Source organism: Desarmillaria tabescens (genome assembly GCF_030435595.1).
Source record: "Desarmillaria tabescens strain CCBAS 213 chromosome Unknown EV420scaffold_5, whole genome shotgun sequence".
Taxonomy (NCBI): domain Eukaryota; kingdom Fungi; phylum Basidiomycota; class Agaricomycetes; order Agaricales; family Physalacriaceae; genus Desarmillaria; species Desarmillaria tabescens.
In genome coordinates, this window is record NW_026848304.1 from 1369237 (window position 1) to 1394269 (window position 25033).

Sequence of the window (25033 nt, forward strand, 5' to 3'; positions counted from 1 at the left end):
GTCTAAACTGCTGCGTCCTTCTGTATCTCACCTGCATCAGCTACGATGTCGACTGATATTTTCATAAAGTCATTTACTCATCTCACAGGACGGCCGAAAGCTGACCAGGCCCTGCAGATGCTACAGAAAGTGGCATCGATGGTCAAGCCTATCATGCGAACACATAAATGGGTTCTTCCCACATTGGCGGAATTTTTTCCAGACCAGTCAAATTTACTTGGTGCGCTCTCTAGTTTTTCGTGGATGCCTTAAAGGAATGCTAAGTTGCCAGTAGGAATGAGTAAGCCCTGAGTGTGTTCATATACTTTTTAATACACACTCATGCCTCCAAGATGTCAATATGGGGCAAAAGATTTTGCTGAGACTGCGTCCTGCCTACTCCCCCGGGTCGTTCCTAGATATCCACGATGTGGTTCAGACTATGTTACATGAGGTACGTGTATCCTTCGAATATTTGGGAACGTAACTATATATCTATTAGTTGACACATAACGTTCACGGCCCGCATGACGACAAGTTTTACAAGTTCCTTTCTGGCCTCCAGGATGAGTACGAGAAACTCGTGCGAACTGGTTATGCTGGGGAAGGATTCTTTTCCAAGGGTCACCGGCTAGGGGGGGATGCATCGTGTGGTGTGCCCCTGCACATGAGCCGCGCGAAAGCACTTGAAGCTGCGGAAAAAAGAAGACACGCGGCTCAGGTCCTAGGTGGAGGCGGGAGACGAGTAGGTACAAATTCCTCTGGTACGAGAAGCGGGAAATCGCTACGAGAATTGGCTGCTATGGTATGCACTTTTTTGTGCGTTTGTTGTAGTGCTATGGCTAATCATATGAATTCAGGCCGCCGAGCAGAGAGCACGCGACGAGAAAGCGTGTGGGCTTGGCACACACGCTGAGCAAGAGGCTGAGAAAGCAGCCAAGGAGAGCGTCGTTATTGACCTTACCGGTTATGACTATGACGAGGATTCAGATCCGGAGGTCATCATTGTGGAAGACTCCCGTGAGAAGAAGCCAGGTTCATCTAAAAAGCCTGTACCCACGCGGAACAAACCATCATCGTCGAGTCTCGCCAGAACCGGGGAAAGCAGTAACACTGCGAAGCGCCGCCCGGCCAAATCTCATGCATCTGTAGTGTCTGATCAATGGTCGTGCACAGTGTGTACACTATTGAACGCACCCATGGTGCTCCAGTGCGATGCATGCTTAACTCCACGGCCCAGTGATGGTTGGACATGCCTTACATGTGGTCAAGGAGGAATGGCTCATGATTCTTGGATGTGCACTTTCTGCGGTCAAGTGAAGACTTATAGCTAAACGTCTCGCTTTGTAGAATATATCCTTGCAGCACTTTTCTATCACACTGTACAACACCATAAATATAGAAACAATATCATTGTACAGTAATTTTCATGATTTTCACATCATCTTTTTGTTCGGCACCTCGATCTACGCTATTGAGGAAGAGACTGCCTGTTGTAGGGTTCTCGATGTCGAAGATAGCAAGATTATATTCTTTATGGGTTATAAGCTGCTGAAAGTTTCTCTGAGCGTGGTACTTACTTTGAGCCGTTGCGCGGAAGGTCGCATATGTGGCTTCGTTGCGTACGGTCAACGCAATGAGAGCTACTTTGGAACGGCTTTCAGATCCAGCGTCTAATGCAAGCGAGAGCGTCGCCATCAAAGCCGGGATGAGACTGGGATCAAAGACCTAATATCCTTTCAGGAGGGGTGCAGTAACAGGAGCACAGGGTCATACAATATCTGCGCCGATTATTAAATCGGCATTGATGTCTTGTTGGATCTTCGCTTTAAAGGCCGAAATATCTGGACGCAACGCGTCTGACCAATCCAACACACTCACACTGATATTTTGACGGTGGCGGATACTAGCAGTCATATCTGAAGACGTCTTGGTCAATGATGCACCGGGCGAAAGCGAGAACACACTTGCTGCATGGCAATCTAATATTGCTGATACATCTAGCAATGACCTCACTGTCTACGTCGGTTAAATGCAGCTTCGGCCTTAGCGCATCTCCTGGTGGTATATCTGTCGGTGAGTCCACGAGTATCTGTACGCTCCCAATGATCATTCCTAGAAACCCAATCCCCGATCCCAGTTCTAAGACGCGTGTATCACGAACCCATTCTAGTCAGTTTGATAGGTGTTTGGATATTATAAACGGAGGAATGATACGAACCAGGATTCGATATGATATAGTCAGCGAGGTGCAAGCTCGCGAGCCATGTCCGAAGTCCTGTCGTACCACTTTCTATCATGCTCCCGGATTCAAGAAGAGTAGTTCTGAAGCACTCAAGAGATGCCGGTGTTTTGTTACTGGGGAGCGGAGCATCAAGTCTCCAGTAGTATGTTACGTAGGATGGGGAAGGAGGTAACGGGACTGAAATACCGCGTAACGATGTACTGAAAGATAGATAAGGGCTCAACATCACTTGCTGCTTAAGTATAAGGGAAATATACATACGAGGTGAATGTTTCTGTCAAGATGCTTAATATTCGAGTATCGATTTCGACGTCCTTCATTACTCGATTACATTGACCCACGACAAGCAGAATCGTACACAGGGACATACCAGCTCCAAGTGCTGGACGACACATTTCCAGAAGGACTTTTGGTATTGTTTGGAAGGGGGATACTTCTGGAAATGTGGATTAAGAATAATAGACTGAAGAAGAAAATCGTGTAAGGTGTCTTTCGAACTGGAGTAAGGAAAACGAATTCGGGATACTGGAACGATTGCGGCATATTCTCGAAGAATAGTGAAAAGTTCGGAATCATCATATGTGTCCGACATTGAATGAAGATACCCAAGCAAGGTAGAAGATCAAGCTTAGGCTGCAACCCGGGTGCGCCGGTCCGTCAACGACCTACCCTAAAGATATCACGTGATGATATAAATTGTTCAAATTGAAGAAAATTTTCAAACATGTTGAACCTTTATCGACATTTTGCCTTTCGATGCACACGACCGTCCCTTATCGGTGCCCGACCCAGTCTGCGGCGTAACTTGTCATCCTCTGCCATCCGTTTTGTAGATGATGTTGGAGGCTCAACTAGCATCCCTGACTCGGCTGAAACCGTAAAGGAACTCGCTGACGTTGAAGATGGTGATCTTTCTTCTATGTCTGAAGAGGAGCGTTTGCTGCTGGAGGCAGAGGAGGAAGGCATCCAGTCTGAGGATGCCTTGGCTGAGCAGTCTGAGGATGCTGCAGAAACGATAACGGAGGAGATGGATGAATTCGAGGGAGAGCCAGAGGAGGATGAAAGGCAGTCCGGCCAACCAAAGTCGTACGCTGCATTCATGGAGAAAATGGGAGGGCGGTTTAAAACAGCTAATGAGCTAAAGTGGCTTGGTGGCGATATCGTTGGGTTGCTTCCCTTCCGTGCTTTTTATGACTGCTAACGTATATGCTCACAGCCATTTCCAATGAATCGTTCGTTCAAACCTCCCCCGCCTCTTTCCGATAGTCATAGGTCAATCATCTACGAGGAGTACATGAAAGACCCTGTGAAGAACAACGTGAGAGAGCTAGCACAGCGCCACCACCTTAGTCTGGGTCGCGTCGACGCTATTCTCAGGTTAAAGGGGATGGAACACGCTTGGGTCAAGGTATGTGTCTTCGTCTTTGTTGTTCTGCTCCAGCAGACGTATGATGCTTCAACGATTAGTCTTTAAGACACCTACATGGTTATATTTTTTTAATTTCTCCTGAAACCTCTCCTTCCTTCTATGATCACCATCACTTACTGTTCTCTCTAGGTGAAAGCATCACTTATGCCTGTCTTTTCGTACTGACATCAGGCCTCTTACCACGTTTCTAGGAAGTAAGTTCAGTCCATATTGTTCTCGTCGATGACGAAACTTTCTATTCATTCGCGAAATGTAAGACCGGCTGTGGTGCCTTACATCGCCCAGTCAATGGTTATAACGATTTCAACCCCATCTGATTGAATTACTTTTAATGGTCTTCGAACGGCGCTAACCATTGGTCCCAGGGTAAAACTCTTCAGACCGGTTTTCGCATCGGCATGGAGAAGCTTGTATCTGTCCGTGACAGTAGGCGACGGATACCAACTAGAGAGGACGCCAACGAAGCCGATGAAATTGAGGAGGAGCCTGGACGTCAGGCTGCAAGAGACCGGTATGAGCGACACTATTGGGAGTCTCTAATGGAAGATGCGGTATGGATGTCTGCTTGCAAAGGCGTTTTCATGACCATTTACGTGCTGTGGTTACAGGAGCCTGTTGTTCCCCTATCTCTTAAGCATTCAAAAGCTTTGGCTACTCGCAGGACTGCTTCTGATTACCTCCACACTGACGATCCAAGGATAATGCCTCGGGTCAAAACTCCTCGCTATGTGAAGAAACCCAAGGAGAAGATTCAGGTGGTGTCGAAATCGTTCAGGCCAGACTTGAAAGTTTGTGGATGTTGGGAGTAAGTTTATTGATCAGCGCAGTCTGTTGAAGAGGTATAAGGCTTCAGAGAGGAGGTTGGCTAAGCGGAGGGAGAAACGTGGCCTTACGTTGTAGTCCATGTTCTGGAGACTAGTTTATTCCTGCGAAGTTATCGCGAGTATCAAGATGTACACATGGCGAGCGGAAGGCTATCGTGGTCACCGACAATGGTTATTCTTTTGCTCTGAAAATGACCTTGATCCGTCAGATCCATTATTTACATGCTGACGACAGTTCGGATTCAACATTCAATTATCAATGGTTCTTATAATTCATAATGTAGATAAGTCAGTACGCAAATCTGAAGTCCAATCGTGCGTTTCCTTGATCTGTTGTGGTGTCGATGTAATTTTGTTGTTCCTAGTGTATCTCTTGAGATTTATATGCTCTAATACCAAACAAAAAGTTCACCTCTTTGGTCCATGAGTTCCATATCTTGTCACGGCGCGCGTTGATACATCGGTAGAAAAAGTATGTTAAGATGTATAGGACAATGTTCATGGAACATATCCCAATCAGGACTCGATTGCCGCGTTTGTCTGGAAATTGCGTGAGCGCCGTGTAGGATGCGAAATAACAGTTGCTCTTACAGAGAGGCTTATCATCTTTACGGTATATGTTGGCCTGGAAAGGATGAACCTCAACGCAGGTTACTCAACACCTCACAACTTACGTATGTAATGGCGCCCGCCTGGACGAACATATTATAAACACTGGCCGATACGGTCCTAAAAAACACGACACGTGAGCTGTTGGTTTGAAGAAAAGTAACCATTATCATCAACCTTGTTCTCACACTATACGAGTTCCTCGAGGCCCAAGCTACCTCTATACCCGACATTGGAATTAATCATAATATAATAGTTGGTCGAACTCACGAATTGGATGGACGTAGGGAAACCCTGTGACAAGAGTGACGACAGCAAAGTACACCCATTCTGATGTATTGCTGTTGAACGTGTACAAAGCAATGAGAAGCGGCAATGCCCATAATTGTAACACGACGGTAGCGATAACGCGACTGTTGATGGATTCGCTCAAGAAGGAGGTGAATAAAAGCATAATAATCCCAATAACGGTTGACGGAATAGAGAGCAGATTAGACTCAGTGGTGTCGAAGCCAAGGTTTCGTAAAGACAAAGTAAGGTATGTCTGGGGGGGTCCAACAGGCACTATACCGAATGAGAAGCACCAGGAATGACTAAGGCGACAACGTACTCATGTGTGTAAGTCCCAGCGAATATAGAGGCCACATTCTCCAATCTTGTAGGGCCTTGAATATGTTCTTGACGCTGAGACCTTCTCGGTTATGCATATCTGATTTAGATGGGTCGTCCCGAAGAACCCTGCATTAGTCTCGTTACACCTCGCCTGAGAGTGATGGCCTGAAGATATTTACCGGTTTACCATGATGACTTCCTCGCTGCGAAGGTATGAGGTGAATATCTTGGTTAGAGATAGCAGCACGTACCGCTCTGTAAACCACCCTTTTGGGCGGAACCACGCTTTGGTCTGTGTCGGGCCAGGTGGCATGAGCAAGAACGAGAGTAGTCCGCAACCCAAGGTTATTAATCCCTCGATAAGGAACAGATAACGCCATCCGGCTTTGTTTCCGACTCCATGCAATTGAAGAATGCCTGTAGCCAGGAAAGCACTGATAATGTCAGACAGGTAGTTGGACACCCAAAAAAATGCAAGTCTGATTGGTACTGTAATGGGAGTCATAGGTCTCAAACCGTCCTGGGTAAAGAAAGATTTGACCTACATTCAGTCTTCGTATAGAAGTATGAGAGGTAAAGGACGATATCAGGAATAAAACCTCCCTGCAGAAATCCAAGAAGGAATCTAAACTTATGTCGTATGGGAGCGGGATACGCCGAAAAAATACGACTGACCGCGTGGCAAGGAAAGATGCTCGTCCTGATAACCAGAATTGACTGAATGCGACAGTGCTCCATAGAACCATCTACAGAAATGAAAACGAGCATTATGCTTTAATAACCAGGCTTCGTACCTGGGACGGAACCCACACATCTGGTCCTATCCGTTTGGAAATGAGCTGCGACGGGAGTTCTACAGAAGTCTTCGAGCCTCATTGTGACCATGCTTCAAACCACGTACCAGCGATAAGGAAAGAGAGCCGAAACAGTGTATTTCCCAAATTGTAGTCATTGGTTGTCAAGTTGAGATCTTCCAAAAAGTTGTCCGTATTGGCCTGGGAGATATTCGACCGATCCAAATCCAGAGCAAAGAACATAGTCGCGGCCCATATCATGATACGAAAATCAATTTTGCGCACAACGCGCTGATGAAATGAGCCGCCAGAAGTCGTACACGAAGAGCAGAGAACTAACCTTCTCTTCCCGCCAAGTCCACCGTGCCTTTGGGTCAAAGCGGTGAGTATTTTCGTACTGAGGCGGAGGGCGATAGGCTTCAAGTGTGGTAGGGTCATCAAATACCGAAGGTTGAGTGGCAATCGCGTCCAAGTCGTGAGCGACCTGGCGTCTCCCCAGCCACTTCCATATACCAGCAGGAGTATCATCTACGGGAGCACCCAGAGGGGATATCTTCTCCTGACTGGTGGATTTCTCAGACAGTGATGCGTCATTATCTTTGTCGTCCACATAATGATCGCGATCGGAAGGGTAAGACGCATCTTTGGGCAGGCACGTAGACATGACTTGACTGACAGGAGGCGGAAGATGAATTGATGACACACACTCTTGTGGAAAAGATAGGTATGTTTTTATACAATCGTGGAATGGCGAAATCCATTGCTGTTACATGGCCGGTATTGCGTTCTTGATATCGAAGATTGCGCGATTGTAGAAGCAAGTGATGAGGATTTCCACATTTGGATGTAGAACTACTACTTTAGGCAAATGAACCATCACCACCGGACATTCGCTCTTGAGCTTGGCTGTGACGAAGCCTTCAATAAGCCCGCCCAGGCGACTTATCCAGCCTACATCCAGGTCAGGATAAATTGTTCTACAGAATATTTCATGGATTTACAGCAACAAAGATGAGCAGATTGCATCACCTGGAACTACACATTACCGACGAGGCATACCCCTTCCCCTTCCCCTCAGCGCTCTTTGTGCAGTACCCGGCGGTGCTTTCGGGCCCGTGTTTTGCTGATACCCCATTGTCAGTGATTTCCACACAAGTACAAAGCACATGGATACATACCTGTTCACTTTGCGGATTCCTTACAGTCTCATCAACACTTAATATCAAACAGGCTGCTTCAGTAGCACTGCTAATCGCATTAAGTTTGACCAGACTTGGTTCCCACACAAACGCGTCCATGTTGTCCCGGATGCCAGTGGCTCCGTCGACGTCAACACCGACCCATTTGTCACCGTTCGCGTGCTTCATCCGCAGTTTGTTGAGAACATCAGTGGAATCGAGACCTGCGTTGTCGCAAATTTGACGGGGGATAATCTCTAAAGCCTTTGCGAAGGCAGTCATTATCAGCTGCTGCTTTCCGGGGATGGAGAGCGCGTGCTTTCGGATATGGGCAGACAAGTCCATCTGTCGATGTCTCGTCAGCAACGTTCTACACAAAGTGAACAATACAATACCTCGATTGCACCTCCTCCTGCGACAACATCCCCATTCCGAATAGCACGCTTCACCACCATGATTGCATCGTGCAGACTTCTCTCCACTTCCTCAATGAACTGTTCGGCACCACCACGAAGAAGAAGAGTGCAAGTTTTTGCCTTGGGGCAGTCTTCGAATACGTTATATCTTTCACCACCTATTTGCCTCTCTTCAAATCGCCCGCATGTGCCAAGGTGCTCCCGTGTGATGTCAGAACAAGTTGACTGGATAGAACCGCCTACAGCCTGCACGACCCGGCGGAGATCACCGGCTGCAACACGTCCAGCACAGAATATATCTCGATCCGCAAAATACTGAGTCGCCAGATCACCGATTGGAAGTTTACTGAGAACGACCTTGGCGCCGGTGTTCTCGATAGCTTCTAACTTCCGATAGATGATCTCCCACTCAGCGTCTACGATGGCCTGGTAGTCAGAAACAGCTTCCACCCGCACTTCGGCGTTATCCTTCTCAGCCTTGAGCTCCAACTCGACGTTGAGACATAAAATAAGGGGATCGCGGAAAGATTTGGGCTGCTGTTCTGCACCAGCGTAGGTGAATGTTTTCTTGAATGAAACACCTTTTATGAGAAGAGAATCTTGCATCCCACCACCGGCGATTTTTTTTACTCCAATAAGAGATTCGTCCAGTTCGTCCTGGTCAAGGCATTGAACGGCGTCTACGACTATGTTGGAGAAGAAGGGTTTTTCGGAGTGAATTAGTTTTGAAGACATGGACGTTGATGCACATTTTAAAAGTAGAGATCGGAATCGCCTGCAAGAAAACATTCTAGTTAGTATTATAGCCATAAGCAGGCATCTACGTACTCTGGATCAGCTTTATCCACTGAGACTTGTATCGATTTGATTCGTTCAATAGCCTGTATGGGTCGTACAGTGAGTGCTCCAGACCATAGCACTAGAAACATACGATCTGGGAAGCCTTCCTAAAGCCTTTCATGATGATATGCGGACTGACGCCTTCTTCGATGTAACCTCTGACCTCCTTTAATAGCTGGGCTGCGAGTAGCACCACACTTGTCGTCCCGTCCCCCACTTCAGCGTCCTGAGCGCGAGCGATGTCGACGAGAGTTCGAGCAGCGGGGTGTACGACATCCAGGAGCTTAAGGATGGTAGCACCATCGTTTGTGATCTGGGCCTCACCGCGTTCGGAAACAATGAGTTTGTCCATTCCCCGGGGACCGAGAGTACTGGACAATGTTTCCGCTACGGCCAGGCATGCAGAAATGTTGGAAAGCAGCTGAGGATTTCCTTGCGAAGTGTCTGTACCCTCACGAAGAAGGACGACGGTCGGTTGCTGGATAAAAATTAGAGACAATAAGCTATAGGCTGCTTTTCAGACGAACCATGGGGAGACCACGCTGCATTTTTGAAGAGTAGAGAGGAGAGATGAAAAGTTGTTTGCAAGTGCTTGTCTGATTCAGCCGCAATTTCTTGAACGCGTTCTCGTGACGCGCCCTGCTCGCTTTCTTGGTTTCCTTCTTGACATTTACAGGCTGTTCCAATGGGACCAAACGGTGCTAAGGGAAGCACAGAAGTCCTTTTTTTTGCTGACTCCGACGATGAGCCCGCTGCTGGGGATGCTCCCATGAACGTCGAGGAGGTTACACACTTACCTCAGAGACGAAATTCGGAGCCACTTTTTCTGGGCAACGAAGATTCTGGCGATGATAGCAATGCGTACAAAGTATCCATGGATCTGGACGACGAGAGTCATGATGTGACGCAAAGGTCGCGTTCGGAGCCTCTCTTTTTGGAGGATAGTGAAGACGACGAACCCTTGTATCCTACTGCTCCTTCTGCTTCATCGAAGGGCAAACGGCCAATGATAAAGGAGCCCTGTGATAGCGATATTGAGGTTAGTTCTGTTGCAGACGTGCCTCGGGCGTCGAGCGTCAGTTCGTTCTCAGATCGGGTCTCCGTTTCTCCTCCACCTGTCACTGGAAAGAGTAAAGAAAAGAGGTCTCCCGAGAAACCGCCAATAAAGAAGAGAAAGATTTCGCATCCTTCCGGTTTACCGGCCGTCGAGCTGGATATCACTCTGTTTAAAGCCACCTACATCGGCGAGTTCGTGGTCCCAAACGCATGGAGTAATGTCTCTGGAAAGGGATATGTAAAGCGCAATGATATTGTGCGCATAGAACGTGATCAAAAGGATAGATCACAGTCCACCCCCGGCGAGAAGAAGGAGAAGCCGACGATGAAAGGGAATGGGAAAAAACAGCTTTCCATCGCGACAATGTTCAGGCCTCAGCCTGTCCAACCATCTAGAAAGAAAGGAGATAGTATTGTTCGCTTGCTTAACAGTCGTGGGCTCGGTATGTCCCTTTCGCCACCTTTTCTTCCCCCATTCTGATCTTTGTAGAGTTTGGGCGTCTTCCCCAAGACATTTCTTCTTGGGTTGCTAAACTTCTTGATCTCGGTATGTTCACTTTATATGTTGTTCGAAGTCATATTCATGTATTTCCAGGCATTGTCGAGCTTCGCGGAAAGATGACTGACTGTCCTGAAAGACTATCGACGGGAGCAAGTCTCATCGTTACCATCGATGTCTATATGCTTCCGGCTGCATTCGTTCCTGTTGGTCGCGCTAGTGAAAACGGGTCAAAATTAGATTTCAGCGAAGGTTCTGAGACACAAGGAGAACTGGACCTTCGCGAAAGAAAGAGTGCTGTTCTCAAAATGTTTGACGTTCTTGGTCTAAAGCCCCAAGCTGGGGCGATACAGAGAAGCGGGAAACAGGAAGAACAGCTGCACCAAAACGCACTTGCGCAACTCGCTAAGCAAAAGGTCAAGGCTAAGGAGATCGTCGGTGACGGTGAAGAGATCGAGGTTGAAGAAGCGGAAAATCTTTCTAAGAACGATCTTGACATGATATATGAAAAGTGAGCTTTCCTGCGAGTGCTTTCATTCAACCAAGCTCATACACGTCTCAGAGCTCAGCAAAGTGATCGTACAATGGGAGAAATGGAGCCTGCTGATACGTTCAATCTGTCGTTACGAGGTTATCAAAAACAGGCGTTATTGTGGGTTACATACTCTCACTTGACATTCCTATCCTTAACCTTCGTAGTTGGATGCAATCTCTAGAGTCGGGTAAAAGCGATGCTCGAGAGGCGACTTCAATGCACCCACTCTGGTGCCAGTAAGCTACATCTTATTATTATTCTCAGCCCATTCTCATACTCTCTAGGTATGCATTTCCGATCAAAACTGACTCTGAGATAATAGATTTGACGGAAGATGAGAAGCCGTTCTATTTCAATCCGTACTCGGGTGAACTGTGTTTGACTTTTCCCAAGGCAGAAAGAAATTGCCGGGGCGGAATCCTTGCGTTCGTCTTTAACTGTATATCAGTATGAGCATCTATTGACTTTTGGCAGGGACGGTACGCGTCTCCAATATATCTTTCATTTCGGTCTCTCATGATTTTTTTAACGGTTATTTCTGTCGATCAGAAAGTAAGTACAATCGTGTGTAAAATACGAACTGGTCTAACATATCCGATCAGTGGGCATGGGAAAAACGTATGCATGATGTTCTGATCTGAATGCGTGGTCTGACTGTTCTCGATAGGATTATGTTGTCTTCTCTCATTCATACCCATCTAGCATCTGATAAGGATGTATCCGAAGTTGCTACAGCCTCTACAAAAAGCAAGCAACTCAGGCTTGACGCTGCGTTCAAGCCCGCTGCTCGCAGGAAGTCCTCTAAACCTCCTAATGCAACACTAATCGTCGCTCCGACATCTCTACTTGGGCAATGGGCCGATGAGCTGGAGAGGTCAAGTAAACAGGGCACAGTCAAAGTTCAGGTTTGGCACGGCCAAAACCGTCTCGATTTGGATACAGCCATGAAAGATGACGAGGGCGATACATCGATCAAGATAATCGTGACTTCTTATGGTGTGCTGGTGTCCGAGCATGCTAAGTCTGAGAAGTCCAGTAGTTGGAATTCTCCTATCTTTGAGAGTGAGAGATACTTCATCCTCGGCGTCGTGCTGTCTTGTTCACACTGTTGTTTGTAGCCGAGTGGCTACGGGTAGTCTTAGACGAAGCTCATGCCTGTAAATCGCGGACCAGTAAAACCGCGAAGGCAGTGTACGCTTTGCGTGCGAGACGAAGATGGGCTGTTACCGGTATGTCATTACAATAAAGAATGACCGCTTCGCGATTACTAAACCCGCCACAGGCACACCTATAGTGAACAAGTTAGAGGATCTCTTTTCTCTTCTGTGAGATCCTATTCGTCATGACTCATCTAGTGTACCTAACCTACTTTTTTGTAGACGATTCTTGGACTTCAAGCCGTGGTCCGATTTCTCTTTCTTTCGATCGTGAGTCTTCCTATTTATGTGTAGCGCAGCTAAATATATTTGTAGCTTCATTACGGTTCCCTTTCTCGCCCATGATCCTAAAGCCATCGAGGTTGTTCAGGTGATCCTGGAGTCAGTATTATTGCGACGTGAGAAAACCATGTGCGACGCAAGCGGCAAGAAAATTGTTGATCTGCCTTCCAAGGAGGTAAGTGATTTCGGAATATATCACATAAAGAGGAGAATGCATGAGCACTCTCTTAGGTGGTTGTTGAGTACCTGGAATTTTCGATGGCTGAAAGGAAGCTGTATGATTCGATCTATAATCCGATCAAGAGGAACTTCGATCAGCTCAGTGCTAAGGGCTTGGTTGGAAAAAATTATACTCACATCCTGGCGATGTTGATGAGGTACGCCCTTTAACCTGTTCGTTTCAAAGACACAAACCTAATTGTATACCAGGTTGCGTCGTGCTGTGCTTCACCCAAGTCTTGTCCTTTCGCCTGAGGAAGACCGCGCCTTGTCTCCGTCCGGCGATGGCTTCATAGAGATTAAAGATATCCTCGGCGCATTCCAGGAGAATGAGGGGAATAGTGCTTCAGGAAGCAACGTCTTCGCTCAAAATGCTCTTGCCAACCTAGGCGATGACACTCCCGAATGTCCCATCTGTATGGATGTTATGGATAAACCTATGCTTGTTGCAGGATGCATGCATCAGTGGTAGGCGAATAATGCTGTCATGCGAAACTGTGTCATTGAAAAAAATTTCGCGGAAGTTGCAAAGACTGCATAAACATGTTTATAGCAACATGTGAAGAGAAGGGACAGGAACCTGGCTGTCCGACCTGTTCTCGTCGTCCAATTAAGGTAACCTGTGAGCTTCGTTTGTAGTTCTGGTGGCTCATTCGCATGGTTGATACAGATAAACGAACTCATAGAAGTAGTGAAACCGCAAAACCCGACAGTCTCTGGACCTGTGGTCAAACAAGGCACTCAAGTTATACTCAGAAAGAATAATTTCCAGTCTTCCACTAAACTCGATGCTTTGCTGCAGAACCTACGTTCGTCTGCTTCCCTTATCTGCTACGGCGAAGACTGATCGATTAATACAGTACGACTCCGTGACCAAGATCCTTGTTTTCGTGCTGTCGTTTTCTCGCAGTTCACCTCATTCCTTGATCTAATTGAAAGGGCGCTCAAACGTGATCAGTTTGACTTCTATCGTTTTGACGGTTCTATGGATGTCAAGAGAAGAACTGCAGCTCTAAATGACTTCAAGTCAACGTCAAGGACACCAAAGGTGCTTATTGTGAGCCTTAAAGCAGGCGGTGTTGGTTTGAATGTAAGTTAGCATATTGTGATGCATGCAAAACTCATTTCTGTCCTAGCTAACGAATGCTAACCATGTTTTCATGGTACGTACCCTAATTTATGATGAAAATTGCTACTTGCATTGACTATTTGATCGTCTCACACGTAGATGGACTGTTGGTGGAACGCTGCCACCGAAAATCAAGGTACGCATCGTGCCTAAAGTTGTCACTCAGTCTAACACTTCATGTACTCGGTCCAGCTGTTGACCGAGTCCATCGTTTGGGACAACAGAAAACTGTCTATGTCAAGCACTTTATTGTATCAAATACCATCGAAGGCAGGATCCTACAAATCCAGAAACGGAAAACTGCCATCGTGAAGGAGGCTTTTAGGGGAAGCGGTACAGGAGCAGAGAAAGAGAGCCTGGAGAATCTGAAGATTATGTTCGGGGACGAGTAGAGCGGCCTAGGACGGGCTTGTGAAAGTCTACGATGTTGTTGGTGGCTGCGCATTTGTATTTAGTTACACCTAGACGAATCCTGGCTCAATCCCTTGCTTAGCGGTGGTTACCCGATTTAGAAACGATCGATACTCGAAAGGCCATCCGCCTACTTATTCCGATCCTCCTTCTCACACTTCCACCAACATCATGGCTCGTCAGTTTTTCGTTGGTGGCAACTTCAAGATGAACCCTGTTTCCAAACAGGCCAAGGCTGCTCTTGCTGACACTCTCAACAAGGCCGATCTTGACCCAGCTACTGGTACCGCTTGCCATCTTCCCCTGTGATACGGGATGTCTGCTGATTATGCACAGAGGTCGTCGTGGCGCCTCCAGCGATATACCTTTTATCTTTGAAGGATATCCTCAGGAAGGATATCAAGGTATCGGCGCAGAACTGCTATTTCAAAGATTCTGGGGCCTTCACTGGTGAAATCAGGTATGCATCTACACGTCAGTCTGATTTGGACACTTCTGACGTTAGCATTATACAGCCCCAAGCAACTGGTAGACTCTGAGATACCCTATGTCATCCTTGGTGAGTTCCTCGTAGGTATGGGCAGTACATTGAGTAGGAACCTGAAAACTCCGTAAGGCCACTCGGAACGCCGCACACTCTTCCACGAAACGTCGGAGCTAGTAGCGACCAAGACGCGTGCAGCACTTGACTCCTCTCTCAGTGTAATTCTCTGCATCGGAGAGACTCTCCAGGAGCGCGAAGCCGATCAAACTGCTAAGGTATGCCAGGCACAATTGAAGGCCGTCGTCGAAGTTCTGAAGGAGTCAGATTGGAGGCAAGTCTCCTTACATCTCATCTTGCGTATGCCTTGAATATTAGCTAGCAAAATTGTCATTGCTTATGAGCCCGTCTGGGCCATTGGTACCGGAAAAGTAGCGACATCTGCTCAAGCCCAGGAAGCTCATGCGGACATTCGCGCTTACTTGGCTAAGGCAGTATCTCCTGCTGTCGCCGACGCTACGAGGATCATCTACGGAGGAAGCGTAACTGCCGCGAACTGCAAGGACCTCTGTATGTTGTCTACGCACAATAGCATCTCTCGCTGACGATATTCCTGCAGCTACGAAACCCGACGTTGATGGGTTCCTTGTCGGTGGTGCTTCTTTGAAGCCGGAATTTGTCGATATCATCAATGCTCGACGGGTCTAATGAAGGGTAGGGAGAACTAGACCCAAAGAAATTATCAATAATGATGTACAAGATTAAGTAGTAGGTGTACTTGATACGATGGGTGAAGCATTTATATCCAATATTGATATATAAGATAGTCATGCTAAGGTACTGGGACACCATTTTGAAGTGGAAAGGTGTTAAGTACTATATTTTATGCGCAGTCAAAATTCGCGACGCGCGATTGAATTTCAAATAGATAGGCCACGTGCCACCTCTTCAACTTTGGCCACCACCATCTTCACGGACTCGACGCGGCCAGAGCTGTATGATGTCCGGAAAGACGTTAGAACGTTCTGACCTCATTGATGTGTATGCTATCGTCTGATTCGCGTCTTTAATATCTCACATTGCCACTTCCAGGTCGTATTCTCAACTGCACGATTTCTTGTCTGGACGCCTTGAGGGCACATCTCCAGAGCAGGTCAAGGGATATCTGGCGCCAAGAGTCGACCAGTTGAAGCTACTCAAAGATCCTTTTGGAAAACCCTCCGAGGCATCGCGGAAACGAATTCAGAGTGGGACAGTGACTTTGAGCGATGGCGTGGTGTTCCATTTGGAGGATTCTGATAAGGATTACATTCTTGGAATCAGCGATGCGTTCAAAATCGACGAAGTCAATGCATTTATTCTTCTGCGATCATTCATGTACAACCAAGGACTACCTGCCACAGACATGGACGAGTTTTTGGTGGAAGCATGCGTCGAGGCCATTACCCCCTTCTATCTCTCGGAACGTATCGCCATTTTCCGCGTTCTTATACCTCTTTTCCGCGCCAAAGAAGACCCTACCGATCCTGCATTCGAGATTTCACGCATATTCCTGGGCAAGATAATTTCTGATGGCCCAAAATTTGTCGAGTCTCTTCTGACGGAGTATACTCGTAAAACGAAGGAGAGAATTGATGAAAGGGTAACAATAGACCCAAGGACGGCGTCTAAATGGGCGAAACAGAATATGAAGGAGCAGCTTGTCATGTTGGAGGTGTTGTTTTGGACGATGTGGGGGTCAGTTGCCTGTGACGGTTCGACAGTGGAGAAGATTTTCACCTCCGCTTACACGACGAATCTTGGTACTACACAACAGAATGCAGCTCTATTGCTGGACGAGGACGCCCTCCAGCTGAAACAAGACATCACGTCTCTTTGGATTCTTATAACCATCGAAGTTCTCGAGCTGGAGACATTAGCAGATGCCGGCGTCGTTGAAATATCCGATACTCCTTCACGAACTGACTTATATACCTCATCCCCTACATCGCTCGAGCGAATCCATGATCTCGTTATGTCCAATAACGGTGATGATTTCGCATGTACCTATCTGGCATGGACCTCCGTCGTCTCTCGTGTATCGGCAGTGGCAGGTGAAATCAAGGAGATCCCCGACTCTTATCGTCCGTTTTTAGACTCCCTGGTACCCCAAACGAATCGTTATTCCAAGGACCGTGAACCAACACATGTTATGATGATGAAAGCATGCTTGTCACCCAATACTGGTTTATTTCGACTTATGCTAAATTTGCTCACTACAATGCCCTTGTTCGTCACCTCCGTTGCTATGAAGACAGACTCGTCGGTCACAGACACGAACGCTATTGCATTCAGGTCTGTTTTCAAGGGTAAGCGTCACCTCTGACAGCATATATACGCAAACGGACTGAATTCATTATCAGGGCTTATCATTGCTTTACTCGACCTCACCTCTGTGGAAAACATTCCGGACTTTGACTCTTTCGTCGAGGTGTGGATAGCACTATTTGGGCGAAGTGAGAGTAGATCGGTGGCTGGTATATGCAGCCAGTACTGGCAGTTTGACTGGGAGTACGGGCCAGCGCGTCGCGCTATATTCGACGTAGCCCGCTCTCGATTCCCAATCCAAGTCAGGCCCTTGGTTCGTTTGGCCAGAGCGATGACTGCTTCAGGATTCTTGGACACTGACCCACTTTGTACACCGGATGAAACACAGGCTGTTTTCGGGCTTACAGGAGACAGAGACTTATGCGATCGTCACGTCTTCTTCTTCCTCGAAAACTTACCGACATACTCTCAGGTTATTCCATTGCAAGCCTGTACTGGTTCTCATGCCATGTATGAAAGGGTCCCAGAGAGATATGGGATCTTCGTCGTCACTGGGTCTGTCTTACACCAATTCGAGGCCTATCGTCCTTCCTGGAGGCAGCATACTACCACCCTGGATCTATAGGCCGAGTGCTCAGTGGTGATGGAGGCGAGTTGCTTGCGGTTTGTTGGAGTCATCAACATTCCGGTTGGAAGCTGATGCTCGACATATTGGCTGATTATGTCAAACGCCGAAATGCGTACCTGGGTGCTAGAAAAGCTCCACGTCCGTTACCGTCTGATCGTCATTCCCCATTTCCTCTGACTATTGAAGACTCTGGCCTGGAAATGGATGGCGGAATCGACGAATCTCTGATAACGGATATTTTGGATCTCATACGAAGTCTCATTCAAGATAATCCTACCCAAGCAGAGCAGCTCTTACAATCACTCGAGGCCGATGTTCCAGTCTCAAAGTCCATGTCTGATTCCGGTCCCCCCTGATCTGGTACAGCTTACCATGACGATCCTCGAGGAGACCTTCACAAGCATCAATCAGCATCCCAAATCCGCTCTTCCGACGCAACTCATAACATCGGCCATGAGTGTGCTCGCAGCTATCCTCGCTATTCCTCGCTACTCCACTCGTGTTTGGATCTATATGAGATCAACATCGGTCCTTTTCGGGGCAGGACGGTCACTGGGGTCGATGTTCGCGGCATTGGCTGCAGAGCGAACTATTGGTCGTTATACAGTGACCCTCGCTCTGTTGCATCTCGCCCAGCAGCTGTTCCATGATGCCACAACTTTGGTTATCCCGGATGATCCACATGTTCGCAAGTTGAAGGCTGAAGTACTTCTTCGAGCCACTGAATTCATTCATAATGAGATATGGGTGGAGCATCTTGGATGGCGATATGCCCGTGTCGGTGATCGTTTCGACATCGGTAGACATGTGGCGTCTCTCTTCGTCAAAGTCCTGGAGCATACACCAGAAGCACCAGAAGATGGTCCGTTTGTCGGCTTAAGCCGCGCGGTTTTGGATTTGCTCCTGGGCAAGGCAACAAATTCTACCATTATCCCTTTGGTCTCATCTATCACCGCTGGAAGACATATGCTTCAAAGCCTATATGCATCTCGTCGAAAGGCTGATGCCAAAAGGGTGATTCTTCTCCTTGAATCTCAGCTTCGGCTGATACGTCTGATTCTGAATCGGAAGCGTACGTCGCCAAAACTTTGCTTGTTAGAACAAGTTCTTTGCTCTCGGGTCACCGATGGCACTGCTTCCGATCCCTATCAATCAAGGGTAGAACCCATCGACGTCTTAGCATCATATGTCAAAGAACGCGATATCGGCAGTCTCGTCCCCATCGAAGCCATTCGCATTATGTCTTGTCTCTGCGACTCCCTATCCTCTCAAACATCGGTGCCAACTATCGTAGGGCATTTGACGGATCCCGAGGCAACAGCGGCATCCCTCGTACGTATCGTGCAGCATCCCTACGAGGACTTATCTTTGCGATTTGAGGTCTGGAACTTCATCGCCAAAGCGATGAACACAGAACCGGCCTTAGCTAAGGTCTTTGTTGTGGGACAGTTCCGCACTCCAAGTGACATCAAAGGCAAAGGAAAGGAAACTGATGCCAAAGCTCCCCCGGTCACAAGTGCAATTGATGTTGCTCGTGAAATGGTTGAAAACTGGCAAGGGCTATGGGAACACAATCCTCAACTGCTCTCCTCTATTCTTCGTTTCCTTGATGTTACCTGGCAACATGGATTAGAACATAAGCTCATACTGGATCAACGATTCCGTGACGATACAGAGTTTTGGTCCCAGGTAGCATCGGTAGCGTGCTCGGATCTTGGGCCACTTCCAGTATTCGATGCAGAGGAATATGTGTACATCGACGGCATTCGACACTCTACGATGCATGAGACCGTCTCATCTCATTCGTATCGCATTGTTGCTAAGGCATACGCTCTTCATATCCTTGGCCTTGACATCGGCCAGTCATATACCAAGGATACACCATCTAAGAAGTCTACAAGCTTCAAGAGTATGGAGGATCGATTTAGATCGGAAGACGAGCTAACTGATCTTTTGTCGGAGGCTGTGGCAAGTTCCTATCGACCGGAGTTATTCGATGATTTGGAGGAAATGTTGAAGAACGACTTCCCCGGTCTCACAGTCGCCCAACTTCAATCCCGGGATCCTTTAGAGGATCGTGAATATGGTGACGATTTTTCACTGTCGGCATCTTTATTACGCAGTCGTCTCAAAGGGTATCACAACGCGGATGCCATGGTTGACCCCGTTGAAAAGGCCGAACAACAGCTTCTTTCAATCAACCTGAATCAGTCCTTGTCACACAGTCAAATGCGACTCACTGAGAGCACCCGGTTCCTGCTGAGCCAGGTTAGCCCTTACCTTCGTGGTGACGCGGCAGCCAGGCCAATTCTCGTTTCAATTGCTTCGTCAATATCCTATGATCTTGCACGAGAAGCGCGCCTCGGTGATATGGTAGCCACTATCCATGGAAAGCGTTTGGCTCTACTCCTTGCCATTCTGGAAGTGGCGTGGTTCTCCACACCAGAGAAACAGGCTGACGTTAAATCGTTCGTTGAATTGGTCGATAATGTGCGAGGAATCATCCTGAATGAATATCAGCTCCCATCGACATCTTTTCTCGGGTCGCTCACGGTTCCGTTCCATCACACACTCTTGCAGATATTATATTTCTGCGCCAAAAACTCTAGAGCGCTTGTTCGACGACCAAAGCTTCTAAACGCGGATCAACGATTGACGCTCTCCCAGATGATCGAAGCGTCCTTGAATACTGTCATCGACGCGATGCGCGTAGTGCTTGCTGCCGCAAGAAGCAGAGCTGACGTGGAACTGGATCGAGACCTCGAACTTTTAGTCTCTGTATTCGAACAATGTTCACGGCACGACATCAATCCTTCACCCTCTATATGGTTAGCCAAATGCCAGGAAACAAATATTGTGACAGCCAGTTTGCAGCTTTTTGCGCGTATCGACCTTGTCGGTCTCTCAGATTTGCCTCTTCTAATCACGCGGCACACCCCACTCTACGTTCCACATCTACTCTTATTCCACATGGCGCTTGCGAGTATCCCCTCGGCCGCGGAGAGACTAGCTAGCGGCGGTGTTCTCGCTGCCTATAGCAATAACATGATTAGCCCAGCTATCAGCGCTGGGTCGATTGATGTCGATATAGCAGAGCTGACCGGAGAACGCAGTCCCGCTCATTATGTGTATTGCTCTATGGTGGCGGTAGTGTCAGGTGTGATAGGTGCTTTGGGAAGTAACAGTCACTATTTTGATGCGGAAGCCTGTGGATTGGTGCAGCTGTATAGCGACCAGATCACTCGTGCGTTATCATGGAGTGTCGGAGACGTTATCTCTCTGCCGCTCCTCGAAGAAATTGAACAAGTCGTCCATCTCTTCTATTCTATTGCAGAAAGCAGTCCTCCGACCCCCAATCAGAATGCAATGGTCGAAAAAACTCTCAGGCTATTCACACATCACGCACTGCATTTGTTACAACAGCTCAACTATGCTATCACACATCCCAACCAGTTGGCTAGCTTATTTGAGCCTGTGACAAAAGAGGAGCAAACATTGGTCGACAAGGATCCTCCTGCTTCTGATCCTTTGAAGCGACCGCTCGTCGTGCATCTGGTGCATCGACTTTATCGACTGTCGAGCAACATCATCGCCACATTGATTAGCATCAGTCAAGCGTTCACTGTATTGTCAGGAGAGCAAGATGATTGGCCCGTTCAAGAAGCTTTCGTTGTACCGGTCAGTATACTCTGATATGAATTTCTTCTAGTGATTGAATTGATTTATAGCACTCGAAAGTAGTGTTAGGCGAGCCCGCATCCCTGGGAACCCTGCTAGAGCTAGGCAACTCTACTTTAGACCTGCTGAAGGAGCTAGTCGGACTACCACCTGGCCAGAGTCTTGTTGCTATGGGTGCTGTTCTATCAAGCAAATATGGAAATACCCTAGATGTCCGGCAGGGAGTTATCACGGCACGGCGCAATCTTGAAGGGATTTTGATTTACGCAGGCACTCAGCTTGCTATGTGGCTTTCGAAGCCAGACTTTGAAGCCACCAACGATGTGGACATGGATGAACCCGACATCCCTAGACAAGACAAAGAGCGAAGGGTGCCTCGTCCTTCTCTGACGGTGGCCGACCGCATGAGACGCGGGATGACTGGAGAAATGGCGGCAGACTTGCAATCATTATTGACAAAATCAAGGGATGTGATCAAGAGTACTGACGCTGTTATTGGCGCTCCAGGCGTGGATGTAATTCCTCTGTTGTCCACTTTTATTCACGAAAGAATTTCTCCGCCCGTATAAGCCTGGTGAGTGATGCTCGTTACCCGTAGTGATTTATCCTATATCTGATGTTTCCTTCAGACCTTGACGCATCCCAGCCAATGTTGTGTAGTATAGTTTAAAAAGTAGCGTAACTGTGGCGAATCATCAATTTTAGCAGTAGCTTTTGGAACAAGGGCCTGGAACAGAATGCTTGGACCCGGACAATTACGGGCGGGCCTGCCGGCTAAGAAGCGGGGCTAGGCGTGGGAATTACTAAGATTTTTCAGTTCATAGCGCGAACATGTCGATATCGGTGCTGGCGTCCAGTAGGCGAGCAGGCATCTCACCGTTCGTCAAGAGATATGTCCGTGGCTACGCTCGAAAACCAGAAGAAACCAGCGATCCCAAAAAGGAGGCTATTCGTCGAGCCATGTACCCTTCCAACCTCCGAAACCGCGCTACGCCAACTGGAGGATGGCGACGTGATGTTGGACGGGCACTACAACATGCTATACCGTCTGTGCCGGCTCACGAAACCATCGAGCGAGCATGGCTGCTGCATAAGAGGCACGTTAGGAAACAGAGGGACGCAGAGCTAGCTAGGAAGTTCGAGTGCATGAAGCAGGCGATGGAAGAGCTGGCAGAAATCGACCCCCATCTTTATTATGAAGCGAACAAGACTGAGGATCTAAGGGAGAGGAGTCGCGCAGAGGCCGAGGTGGCGATTGGCATGAAGGCTTCAGAGTTGAAGGCCCTGGACGCGAGGATTCATGGACTATTTCCTCGCGAGATGCGAATACCGACGGACACACCGTCGCGTAATGGCTGGAACTATGAGTGGAAGCCTTTCCCTCGGCCACTTTAGGTGTGTCTGACATTACCACCATTTCTGTTTCGCACTGCTCATGCTATTCAAGGGAAGTGTCATGTTATACATTGGCGAGGTTTAGGAGCGAAAAGTTTGCTAGAAAGTACAGAACGGAAGAGTCACTAGACACAGAATCACCATCGATCATCTCGAATAGTCATTGGATCAGGTCCCAGGTCACCTCTACTACCTGTGCTAGTCTTCCCTATGACAGCGTTGTGTACCGACTCGATGGTCTCCGTCCACTGTTTCAGGGCCGTGTAACGCTTCTTCTCTAGACTTTGCCTGTGAGAACAATGACGTTCAGCCGGGAATACGATTAATACTGGTCAGCGTCCTTACTTTCGGTCCAATTCGAGTCGCATCCCAACTTGATCAATTCGACCTTCAACTTTACCTTCAAGAATCAGACCGATGAGCAATTCTTCAACTTCTTGAGTGTCGACATTCAGTTGCTGGAGAAGCTGTCAATCAAGTTGGAACTACCGAAGACAGCATGCAATATACCTTGGCCAGGAATGACAGCTCTAGACGCGTATAGGGTTTGATGAGGTCAATCAAATACTGAGTACGCAAGCTACGCAGTAGCTCGCCAATATATGATCGGATGAATGAGTCTTCCATGATTGTTGAACGGTTATCTACCATGTTGTCAGCAATTACTGGGGATGAAGTCAAAGGGCAAACCTCGGAGAATCTTCTCCGCCGAATGAACTTCACGTCGCTGGTAGGCATCTACCAAGTCAGTCATTGCTTTGATCTGGGGATCGCTCTTGTATCTACGCAAACATCATTCAAGTGGCACAGGCGGAGAAAATTTCGATAACGTACGGCTTCGTCTCCTGACTATCGAATGGGTTGACTTCACTGCCCGTTAACATATTGGCTAGCACAAGATACTTAAGAACTTGTATCCTTTGAGGAGATCCGGCCTCATCGTAATTTCGGAATGACTCAAAGAAATCTTCACTGGCTCGATTCCATTGTCCTAGAAGCACGTCAAACTGATGAACCATGCTAAATCAGAAAGGAAACACACGCTCTCCCATCCACATCTTCCCACCGCATTCCTTGATAACACCCATGATACGGGGATGGGGGATCGCAGAACGTACATTGTTAGTAGCATTGTAGATTTCCTTCTCAATCTCAGCAAAATTCCAGGATCCGACTATCCAAGAGTTACCTTCAGTTTCTTAAAGTTGCGCGTTTCATTGTACATTTGGATCTCAAGCGCGTAGATTTCAAGCAATTGAGTGCCGCGCTGAGACTGATCCTCGCCGTCGCCGCTACCGGTTGCGATATGTAGATCGCGAATGAGCTAGAGACTGATTAGGGGCAGTTCAAGTACGGTGATAGAGTGCGTACCCTGGACAAGCGGTTGTACTCTTTCCTATCAAGCCATAGTTTTGCAAGTTTCAGATTCGTCTTTGCTGACAGACGCTATTATCGTGGAATTAGACGGCCAGGTCTTCCGAATGCTAATCCTTACGAACCTCGTTTTTGGCGTCTACCAGAGCCTTTTTGGTGGCTTGATAGAACTTTTCCAAGATATCCACTTCAACAGGTCCGCCTTTACCACCACCGACATAGTCCAGTATACCATTAATTGTCTTCTCTGAGTAGTTGCGTGTAACAGCGGATTTGGTATAGGTCAGTAACTGCGTGTATGTCTGGAGGGCATCGTTGGGGCGACGTAATGTGAGAAAAAGGAGCTTTGTCGACTGTTTGAGCGCTTTGAATCCCCTTGAATACTATCAGAGGAGAACTACCGAGAATGTGAACACGCTCACCAATCGCCTTGCTCCGTCTCCTGATCCACAATGGCCTTAAACTCCTTCAGTGCTAATTCTGGATTTTCTTCCTTCTTCGCTGCGATGTACAGTTAGGTCACCATTGAAAAACAAGGCGTTTCAGGACATACATTTTGCTTTATAGTACATGTTTTCGACATCTGCGCTGCCTGACTCGTCGGCGTCGTCTCCATCGGAATAGTCAAAGCCGTAGTCCTATGATAAGAGAGATTACAGGTAGGCAAGAGATGCAGAATAGACGCATACTTCATCATCGCTTCCCTGCATATAGTCGGCATCATCATCATCCATGGTGGGAAGCGGTGAAAGACTGAAAGTGTACTCCTGGACCCACAAAGACCGAAGTGACACGTGATATAATTTGTGTCTAAAAGTGGTAGTTGACAGTTCTGTCCATGCTGCCATTAGTCTGTTACCGGGTTTCTACAAAATAATGAGAATCGATCGAACTTTTTTTCGGCTGCCCAGTATAGTAATTCCCCATCTTGGATTCCACCAAATGCATAAGCACTG

At 47.6% G+C, this 25033-nt stretch overlaps 11 protein-coding genes across 11 annotated transcripts; 7 read left to right on the top strand and 4 right to left on the bottom strand.

Moving 5' to 3' along the window:
* Positions 1 to 45: 45 nt before the first annotated feature.
* EV420DRAFT_1262970 (WLM domain-containing protein) lies at positions 46 to 1313 on the top strand (the record flags this gene model as incomplete). The annotated part of the gene is made up of 4 exons (XM_060467146.1): positions 46 to 220; positions 282 to 433; positions 482 to 784; positions 840 to 1313. 4 exons carry the CDS (start codon positions 46 to 48, stop codon positions 1311 to 1313), a joined length of 1104 nt encoding a protein of 367 aa, XP_060336539.1.
* A 76-nt stretch (positions 1314 to 1389) lies between these two features.
* Positions 1390 to 2854, bottom strand: EV420DRAFT_1760162 (uncharacterized protein; the record flags this gene model as incomplete). Its single annotated transcript, XM_060480612.1, has 7 exons — positions 2595 to 2854; positions 2486 to 2538; positions 2201 to 2424; positions 1951 to 2148; positions 1756 to 1898; positions 1560 to 1707; positions 1390 to 1511 (listed from the first exon to the last, which is right to left on the bottom strand). Exons 1-7 carry the CDS (start codon positions 2814 to 2816, stop codon positions 1390 to 1392), a joined length of 1110 nt encoding a protein of 369 aa, XP_060336540.1. The 5' UTR covers positions 2817 to 2854.
* A 102-nt stretch (positions 2855 to 2956) lies between these two features.
* On the top strand, positions 2957 to 4205 carry EV420DRAFT_1514611 (eukaryotic mitochondrial regulator protein-domain-containing protein). The gene is made up of 3 exons (XM_060471834.1): positions 2957 to 3386; positions 3441 to 3632; positions 3692 to 4205. Exons 1-3 carry the CDS (start codon positions 3144 to 3146, stop codon positions 3842 to 3844), a joined length of 588 nt encoding a protein of 195 aa, XP_060336541.1. The 5' UTR covers positions 2957 to 3143; the 3' UTR covers positions 3845 to 4205.
* On the top strand, positions 4076 to 4549 carry EV420DRAFT_1514620 (uncharacterized protein; the record flags this gene model as incomplete). Its single annotated transcript, XM_060471835.1, has 2 exons — positions 4076 to 4441; positions 4464 to 4549. Coding segments are annotated over exons 1-2 (335 nt in total), but the record flags the coding sequence as incomplete, so codon positions are not given.
* Positions 4550 to 4614: 65 nt separating this feature from the next.
* EV420DRAFT_962358 (major facilitator superfamily domain-containing protein) lies at positions 4615 to 7258 on the bottom strand. Its single transcript, XM_060484166.1, has 14 exons — positions 6833 to 7258; positions 6600 to 6783; positions 6493 to 6551; positions 6374 to 6444; positions 6244 to 6323; positions 5950 to 6187; positions 5878 to 5901; positions 5697 to 5824; positions 5357 to 5650; positions 5264 to 5306; positions 5152 to 5206; positions 5069 to 5102; positions 4890 to 5017; positions 4615 to 4838 (listed from the first exon to the last, which is right to left on the bottom strand). The coding sequence occupies exons 1-14, from the start codon at positions 7154 to 7156 to the stop codon at positions 4767 to 4769; spliced, it is 1734 nt and encodes a 577-aa protein (XP_060336543.1). The 5' UTR covers positions 7157 to 7258; the 3' UTR covers positions 4615 to 4766.
* A 276-nt stretch (positions 7259 to 7534) lies between these two features.
* EV420DRAFT_1262413 (chaperonin Cpn60/TCP-1 family) lies at positions 7535 to 9474 on the bottom strand (the record flags this gene model as incomplete). Its single annotated transcript, XM_060467118.1, has 6 exons — positions 7535 to 7615; positions 7671 to 8015; positions 8066 to 8861; positions 8915 to 8967; positions 9018 to 9404; positions 9454 to 9474. 6 exons carry the CDS (start codon positions 9472 to 9474, stop codon positions 7535 to 7537), a joined length of 1683 nt encoding a protein of 560 aa, XP_060336544.1.
* Positions 9475 to 9540: 66 nt separating this feature from the next.
* Positions 9541 to 14310, top strand: EV420DRAFT_1514622 (P-loop containing nucleoside triphosphate hydrolase protein). Its single transcript, XM_060471836.1, has 19 exons — positions 9541 to 10425; positions 10473 to 10529; positions 10578 to 10992; positions 11044 to 11133; positions 11181 to 11252; positions 11301 to 11455; positions 11619 to 11634; positions 11684 to 12078; positions 12135 to 12249; positions 12372 to 12443; positions 12489 to 12630; positions 12687 to 12832; positions 12885 to 13142; positions 13199 to 13289; positions 13345 to 13483; positions 13535 to 13764; positions 13811 to 13837; positions 13903 to 13939; positions 13996 to 14310. Exons 1-19 carry the CDS (start codon positions 9612 to 9614, stop codon positions 14193 to 14195), a joined length of 3471 nt encoding a protein of 1156 aa, XP_060336545.1. The 5' UTR covers positions 9541 to 9611; the 3' UTR covers positions 14196 to 14310.
* EV420DRAFT_1514625 (triose phosphate isomerase) lies at positions 14311 to 15540 on the top strand. Its single transcript, XM_060471837.1, has 6 exons — positions 14311 to 14497; positions 14551 to 14674; positions 14730 to 14773; positions 14831 to 15029; positions 15078 to 15265; positions 15315 to 15540. The coding sequence occupies exons 1-6, from the start codon at positions 14386 to 14388 to the stop codon at positions 15401 to 15403; spliced, it is 756 nt and encodes a 251-aa protein (XP_060336546.1). The 5' UTR covers positions 14311 to 14385; the 3' UTR covers positions 15404 to 15540.
* A 101-nt stretch (positions 15541 to 15641) lies between these two features.
* EV420DRAFT_1760167 (uncharacterized protein) lies at positions 15642 to 22096 on the top strand. The gene is made up of 7 exons (XM_060480613.1): positions 15642 to 15736; positions 15788 to 17043; positions 17098 to 17474; positions 17522 to 17944; positions 17997 to 21308; positions 21359 to 21882; positions 21938 to 22096. Exons 1-6 carry the CDS (start codon positions 15693 to 15695, stop codon positions 21875 to 21877), a joined length of 5931 nt encoding a protein of 1976 aa, XP_060336547.1. The 5' UTR covers positions 15642 to 15692; the 3' UTR covers positions 21878 to 21882; positions 21938 to 22096.
* EV420DRAFT_1514630 (uncharacterized protein) lies at positions 22097 to 23070 on the top strand. The gene is made up of 2 exons (XM_060471838.1): positions 22097 to 22703; positions 22756 to 23070. Exon 1 carries the CDS (start codon positions 22140 to 22142, stop codon positions 22701 to 22703), a length of 564 nt encoding a protein of 187 aa, XP_060336548.1. The 5' UTR covers positions 22097 to 22139; the 3' UTR covers positions 22756 to 23070.
* EV420DRAFT_1514631 (PCI domain-containing protein) lies at positions 22682 to 24914 on the bottom strand. The gene is made up of 12 exons (XM_060471839.1): positions 24767 to 24914; positions 24631 to 24715; positions 24500 to 24578; positions 24203 to 24452; positions 24075 to 24149; positions 23893 to 24027; positions 23746 to 23845; positions 23538 to 23694; positions 23394 to 23485; positions 23214 to 23347; positions 23049 to 23161; positions 22682 to 22991 (listed from the first exon to the last, which is right to left on the bottom strand). The coding sequence occupies exons 1-12, from the start codon at positions 24809 to 24811 to the stop codon at positions 22841 to 22843; spliced, it is 1416 nt and encodes a 471-aa protein (XP_060336549.1). The 5' UTR covers positions 24812 to 24914; the 3' UTR covers positions 22682 to 22840.
* Between the last annotated feature and the right edge of the window lie 119 nt (positions 24915 to 25033).